This window comes from Castanea sativa, chromosome 2, assembly GCF_040712315.1.
Source record: "Castanea sativa cultivar Marrone di Chiusa Pesio chromosome 2, ASM4071231v1".
Lineage (NCBI taxonomy): Eukaryota > Viridiplantae > Streptophyta > Magnoliopsida > Fagales > Fagaceae > Castanea > Castanea sativa.
Genome location: NC_134014.1, coordinates 47,609,346 through 47,617,098, shown reverse-complemented (window position 1 = coordinate 47,617,098; position 7,753 = coordinate 47,609,346). Strand labels below are relative to the sequence as shown.

Below are 7,753 nucleotides of genomic sequence, written 5' to 3'. Positions count from 1 at the left end.
ACCGCTATATTATCTCCCTCGATGTCCAAGTCAGAAAAACCTGCATCAATGGCAAATTCCACCGCCCTTCTACATGCAAAGATCTCGGCCTCTTCGCTATCCTCAACTGGGGGCCCTTTTGCAGACATAGCTGCCATGACCTCGCCTTTCCCATTTCGAATTATAGCGCCAACTCCTGAGCAGTTCAACTCCTTAAATATTGCAGCGTCAAAATTCAACTTGTAGGCTGGTTCCGGCGGGGCATGCCAGGAGTTTGCACTCAAACTTGGCACTTGGAAATTCAGCTGGTCTTGTGACTGTTGGAACTCACGGAGATAATCCCACGCCCTTTTGTTCAGCCATCTCGAATCTCTCACCTTTCCTCCATGAATTACTGTGTTTCTTTGGTTCCAAATCAGCCAAGATTGAACCAGAAATAGTTCAAACTCAGCTGTGGTTAATCTCAATAGCAACTCATGAAAAAGTTGAAGGACATCCAGTTGGCCCGAGCCCCATTTCTGCAAACGAACCAAGCTGCCCGCCCAAACATCCCTCGCTACAGCACACTCCCACAGTGCATGGACCCCTGTTTCGGACTCACAAGAACAGAGGATGCACCCATCATCTTCAATGATCTTCCTTCGCCTAAGATTAGCACGGGTTGGCAGAATATACTGACAGGCTCGCCACCCAAACACCTTAATCTTGTTAGGCACATTAAGTTTCCAAATTTTCGACCACACCTGAACTTCAACTGGACCCGACGATGTTTCTGCCCCATTATCTATTTTCTGAAGTTGTCTTGCCATGTGATAGCCCGACTTGACCAAATAAACACCCTTTTTTGTATGTAACCACATTATTATGTCTGATGCTTGTCTGTGGCTTAGGGGAATTCTGAGGATAACATCAGCATCGTCCTTATGGAAGATTGCCTGTATGATTTCATGTCTCCACACCCTCTGTTCTTGGTTAATGAGGTCCGAAACATACCAATCACTCTCCTCCATGGTTGGTGGGTGCAAAACTCCATTCGTTGGATGATTCGGGATCCACTTATCCGTAGAGACTCTGATTTTAGAACCATCACCCACCCTCCAACAACATCCAAATTTTAGGATTGGACTAGCTGCCATTATGCTCTTCCACACATAAGAGCAATTAGGAGGGGCCGAAGCTTCCAAAAAATGATTCCGTGGGAAGTACCTAGCTTTGAAGCACTTAAACATCAGAGAATCTTGCTGCTGCATTAACCTCCAACCCTGTTTTGCCAACATGGCAAGGTTGAAAGATGTTAGGTCTCTAAATCCCAAGCCTCCCACCTTCTTGGCTTCCGTTAGTTTGTTCCACCTCTTCCAATGAATTTTCCTCTCCTCTCCTTCCTGTTCCCACCAAAACTTGGCACACATGGCATTGAGTTCATCGCAAAGCTTCTTAGGTAATTGAAATACCCTCATGGAGTAAGTGGGAATAGATTGGGTCACTGCCTTTATTAGTACTTCCTTCCCAGTTCTAGAAAGCATCTTACCCTTTCACCCTTGGAGCTTTTTCCATACCCTATCTTTAAGGTAAGCAAATGAGTGGTATTTTGCTCGCCCCACCAACATAGGCAAGCCCAAATAAGTTTCAAACCGGTCCACCTCCTTTACCCTCAGATAGTCTTTGATCCAATTCTTCTGCTCTAGTGGTGTGTTGCCACTAAAGTAAATAGAAGATTTATCCAAGTTAATACATTGACCCGAAGCATCAGCATACCCTTGCAGGATCTCTGAAATAACTTGGACTTCACTTTGCTTCGCTTGGCAAAAAATCAATGAGTCATCTGCAAACAATATATTGGTAATTCTTGGGGCCCTCCTACAAATAGACACACCTTGTATTCGTCCCTCTATTTCTGCTTTATGAAGCAATAATGTGAATCCTTCTGTACATAAAAGAAACAAATAAGGTGAATGAGGGTCTCCTTGTCGGAGACTCCTAGATGGAGTGATATGGCCATATGTTTTCCCATTTATAAGGACAAAATAAGAAGTTGTAGTAACACAACACATGACCCTATCCACCCAAACTTCAGGAAATCCCAATCTAATCATAATGCCTTTTAGAAAGCCCCACTCAACTCGGTCATAAGCCTTACTAATATCCAATTTAAGTGCAAGAGATCCCATTAAGGGCATATATATTAACCAAACCCATACATATGTATAGTAGGAACATAATCTAAAATAATAATGATGATGATGATGATGATGATGATGATATTCTTATTCGGTCCTTGAATAACAAAATTTTGACTCTGTTATTGCATAAAAAAATTAATTCAAGGTATCAAATTGGGCTAAATTCTCATCTCAAAAAAAAAAATTGGGCTAAATTGTGATGGATTAGATTTGTCAGGTTGATGGATTAAAATAATTTACACCCTTCTACAAATGTAATTATTTAGGAAAAAAAGGTGCGTAAGAAGAACCTTTGTCTTGCTTAGTGAGTGCAGATAATACATTAAATAAATTTTATTACTCTTTATTTATCAAACGAGTATAATTTACAGTATTCAAAAGTTTATACACTCCCCTCCCCACTCCCCCCTCAAAAAAGAAGAAAAGAAAAGAGAAGAGAAAAGCACAAGCAACTCCTACGATTGCCTATTTGTTTGGGTTGGGTTGGGCTGCATAGCTTCTGCATCAACATTTTTCTTCTTCTTGCTAAAGAGATCCTCAATCTCTTCCAAAGTCTTTCCCTTGGTCTCGGGCATGCAGAAATAGATGAACAGCAAAGATAACAAACCAAAACCACAATACAGAAAGAAGGCCCCGCCAATCGTGAGTGCTTTGGTGAGTGAAATGAAACTTATAGAAACTGTAGCATTCATAAGTCTATTCACAGCAACCCCAATTCCAACACCAAGTCCTCTGACCCTCAAGGGGAACATCTCTGAGAGATAGATCCATGCAATAGGACCCATCCCCATTGAAAAGAAAGCCACAAATGTATAGACTGCAACAAGGCTAACGACCAGTGCCCACAGCGGTTCGTCATGTTGTTCAGCTATGGTGAGTGCAGTTGCTACTACTCCTAGGGCTGAAACCATACCCACTGCGCTTATCATCAAGAGTGGCCTCCTTCCACGTTTGTCAATAAGAAACGTAGCTATAAATATAAACACGGTCTTTATAATCCCAGTCCCAACAGTGGCTAGCAACAGCTTGCTCTTCTTATGCACTCCAGCTTTCTTGAAAATTCTTGGACCAAATAACAAGACTGCCTCAATACCTGTTGCATGGTCGAAGAAATGGAGTCCAATTGCTGTGAATAAAATTCTTCGTACAGCAGGGGTAGGCTTCAAAAACAGCTCTTTCCAAACCTGTTCGTTTTTACCAGTTTTTGAAATTTTAACAACATCGTCGGTGCAATTTTCATCGATCCCAGCTGCAATTTTGATGTCCCGGAACCTCATTTCGGCTTCTTTTTCGCTTTGAGAAACTTTCAACAACATTTTCTTGGATTCAGCTAGACGGCCTTGAAATGCAAGCCACCTTGGTGACTCTGGCATTTTTAGGATGCCTATAGCTAAGGCAAGCGAAGGGAGCGCTGCTATTCCAAGCATCAGCCTCCATCCAAGTTTCAAACTCAATTTGCCAAAGAAGTAGTTTGATACATAGCCAATTAAGATGCCAAAGCTTATGGCAACGTCTGGTAGAGAAGTGAGAGCGCCTCGATGGCCAGCAGGAGAAATCTCCGCAGTGTAAACTGGTGCAATCATAAGAGCGAAGCCCACGCCAACGCCAGCAGTGCACCTTCCGGCAAGAAGTACAGCATAGTTTGGGCCCCAACCCATTAGAACTGAGCCAATCAAGAAAATAATGGAGGCCACTACAATCGTATAACGACGACCAATATAATCTGAAATTTTCCCAGCTATAAGAGAGCCAAACAAAGCACATATGTTGAGGATTCCAGCCAGGACTGATACTTGGAAGTCACTGATTTTTAGATCATCTTCGATAAATATCATGGCACCACTCATAACACCAGTATCTGAATAATTAAGGACAAGAGTTAATATATGTGTGTGTTTGTGTGTGTGTGTATATATATATATATATATTAAAATCTAATAGTAATAATAATATAATGGTAAAGTTTGACTACAAAATTAGTTGTAGTTTAATATTACAACTTCTTAAAAAAAATCAATATTGCTACATATTTTGAAAAGCTGACTGTTAGATTGCATGTTCTTTATATTTTTAACATATATATATATCAAATTTTGTGTCAATAAGATATTATTTATTATATGATTTATAAACTTATTTTTTATGCATAATATAGAGGGCGTTTGGATCCAAGTCTGGCGTCTACGTCCACGTTTTTGGTTTTTTTTTTTTTTAACCCAGCCGCATAGATGGACTTTTCAGTGATGAACAGTGCACAAATGCACTGTTCACGGGTCCCACAAATTTCACTTTTCAACAACTTTTTCATTAAAAATGGGTCTCATAGTACTATTCACACATTTAAAAATTATTTTGCTACAGTATTTTCAGTTTTCAGTTTCAGCAAAATAAGTTCTATCCAAACGGACCCATAGACTATAAAAACTTGTAATTTAAATAATTGATTGATGACATAAATATTGATTTTTTATTTTCCAAAATTTTTGCAAGTATGGAGAATATAAGAAAAAAAATTAATTTAATGGTAGATTTGTTAAAATCCACATTCAATTAGAAGATATTGAATTAAGTTGTAACTTTAGGTTACAACTAATTTTCTAATTAAACTTTATCATAATAATAATAATAATAATAATAATAATAATAATAATAATTTATATATATATATATATATACACACACAATAATAGGTGAAGCTTGAAGCTCAAAATAAAATTTTAAATTAAAGTTTAAATTTTGCGTCATGTATCCTAAATTATATATTCTTAAAGAGTTTTATTTCTTAATTTTAGAATCAAATGTGGGACCACATTATAAATATTCATCAAAGTGAGTTATTATGTACAAAAAATCAAAGAGTCTAGAATAAATGAATTATAAAAAAATTTGTGTTTCGCAATAATTTAAAAAAAATAGACAATTTACATTTTATACCTAATAATATCCTTACATATTTTTTAAAGAGTTAACAAAATATAAAAATGACTATCAATAATATTTAAATTATATATATAGAGATTATTTTATTTATTTTATTGTATATGTTTAAATGTATCCATACATATAGATGAAATTTCAAGTTAGTAATAATAATAAAAAAGAGATTAATTTTTTTAATTTTTGAAAATTATAAAGGATTAAATTTCAGTACACTTTTTTAGGTGCTAGATTATAGCTACACAAGATGCGACTTGTATTTATCAGGCTCATCATGCTGGCAGTGATTTAAGGACGAGGCAATATCCAGTCCCTATTATTCATTAGAATTTTTTTTTTTTTAAATGATAAAGTCGTTGCACGTAAAGGTCGTATTTTGAGTAAAAGTCACCATTCATGCATGCTCCTTATCATGTAAAGTTGAAATATGAATTAAAAAAAAAAAAAAAATCTTAATGTGAAGAAAAAGATGCATATAGTTATGATCTAAGCACGAATATGTGAAGCAGTCTTAGCACTTAATATTAAGATCACTAATCAATGACTTTTATTTTCTCATGGTTCCCCATAAACAAACACACGTACAGTGCAGAGAGAACTTACCATAGCCGAAAATAACAGTGATCATAGAGATCACTATTGTACAGGAAAGAGAATAGCTGTTATACGATTTCACATCTTGCACCTTACCCTCCGCCATCGTCATCGTCATCCTTTCAAAGTTAAATGGTTGGAGATGGAGAGACAAGGCAAGAGGGATTAACAGTGAGTTTTAGCCTCCAAATGTCTCATCTGCTGTAGAGAATAAGGGAAGCCAGACCAAATGATAAGAGGCGTAATTGAGTTTCAGAGCTTCGCATGGGCGAGTTTCCCTTGACCTCTCCAATTAGATATTTATAGATGTTGGGGAGGGGGGTTGAAGATTATGGGGCTGGATATGGCTAAGCGATGATCTATTTTTGGATCATATTTGTTTGAAGGTAGTTCTCCTTCGGCTAATCCGGACTTTGATTGGATTAGATTGATGACTCAAAATTGAGATGACAGCTGATTAGGATGTCCTATTATATAATATGGGCTGTTTTGTCGGAATCTACAACAACTATTCAAATTAAACATGACTAATATATATATTTTTTTAAAATTTTAATACTATTTTTAGATATGTGAAGTTAAAATGGATATATATAATTTTTAGTAAGTCTTCAGACACACAAAGATTACAAGCTGTTAGTCTATCCTCCATACTATTAAGAGGAAGATTTATCTTGACTTTTATTTGCTTCACAAATGCCCTAAACCTTAAGTTTAATAAATAAAAAATCTTAAACGACTGGATAAAAATATATCTTAAAATACCTATAAAATAAGATATTCTTTCACTATTTTAAAATTCGAACCAGCCGGTCCAATCGAGAACTTGACATTAATCCGGTCCGATTATTCAGTAAAACCAAAAATAAGAAAAAGCATATAACTGTCGGTTAAATCGAAAATCAGAATGATTGAACCGGTTTTGCTAAATCAATGAAACATATATAAGTCCGTTTGGATACCTGAAAATTAAAAATATTATAATAAAATAATTTTTAAATATATAAATAGCTTGACAATTTTTTAGTTGAAAAATAATATTTATGGAGCTATGGACTGTCGACGGACAGTATAGATATACTTTTCAGAGAGAAAGTCAATATTCACGGCTCGGGACCCGTGAACTGACCCGTAAACAGTACATGTATACTGTTTACACAGAAAGTCAATATTGACGGCTCGTAAAGAGTGCAGAAAAGAAAAAAAAAAGGAAAAAGAAAAAGAAGAAAACGCAAAACGCAGCAAAATTCATACGGATCCAAACGCTCACATAGAGCCCGTGTGTTTTGCAGAAAAATCTAGTTGCTTTTTTTCTTAGATTTGCGTCTGTGATGACTGAAGTAAAGTATGGCATAGCCTCTTGGAGCAATCAAGATTTCAAACCATGGTTGGAAACACAGATCTTCACACACAAAAAGAGTGAGAGATTTTCAGATATTCATAGAAAGAGAGGTTGAAAATTATTTTTTGGATTTGGGAGAGGAGAGCTGGAGAGGACACTAAGCAAAACGCGAACACGGTATTGCTTGAATTTCTTGAAATGAGCTGCTTCTTCAGAAACAGGAAGAGAGATTAATAAACAAAACAACTGAACTTCTACTTTTACAAACCGTTTGCTCTGCTAGCCTGATAGCTCTAGCTGTATACACGACAAGCAATGAGAGGCACACCTTTGTTTTTAAGTTTTTAATTTGGAATCAATGAGAGCCACATAATTTTGATATTCTTTTAAGCCTTGACTTTTAGTTTTTGTAGTTTTTGTTTTACTTGACAATACCTTGGACTTGATTTTTCTCAAAAACATTAAATTATATAATCGGGATGGAGCCATGCTTTGGCTTGGGGCAACAGCTACCTAGAATTTGGACAAAAAAAATAGTATATATATATATATATATATAAGAAATGTTAATGAATGACTTAGTGGATTGTTTAATAATCTATTTAAAAAATATTTTTATGAGAAAAAATGAAAAATAATTAATATTTTGACAATTTTTTTTATTTCTCATAAAAGTGATGTCAAAATTTTTCTAAAATTAATTGTTAACTAATACTCTAAG

General features: G+C 35.8%; 2 protein-coding genes across 2 annotated transcripts; both read right to left on the bottom strand.

The window, feature by feature from the left end:
• Positions 1-1,511: 1,511 nt before the first annotated feature.
• On the bottom strand, positions 1,512-2,147 carry LOC142625438 (putative mitochondrial protein AtMg01250). Its single transcript, XM_075799095.1, has one exon. It carries the CDS (start codon positions 2,145-2,147, stop codon positions 1,512-1,514), a length of 636 nt encoding a protein of 211 aa, XP_075655210.1.
• Positions 2,148-2,439: 292 nt separating this feature from the next.
• LOC142624721 (putative polyol transporter 6) lies at positions 2,440-6,091 on the bottom strand. The gene is made up of 2 exons (XM_075798444.1): positions 5,700-6,091; positions 2,440-4,017 (listed from the first exon to the last, which is right to left on the bottom strand). Exons 1-2 carry the CDS (start codon positions 5,806-5,808, stop codon positions 2,615-2,617), a joined length of 1,512 nt encoding a protein of 503 aa, XP_075654559.1. The 5' UTR covers positions 5,809-6,091; the 3' UTR covers positions 2,440-2,614.
• Between the last annotated feature and the right edge of the window lie 1,662 nt (positions 6,092-7,753).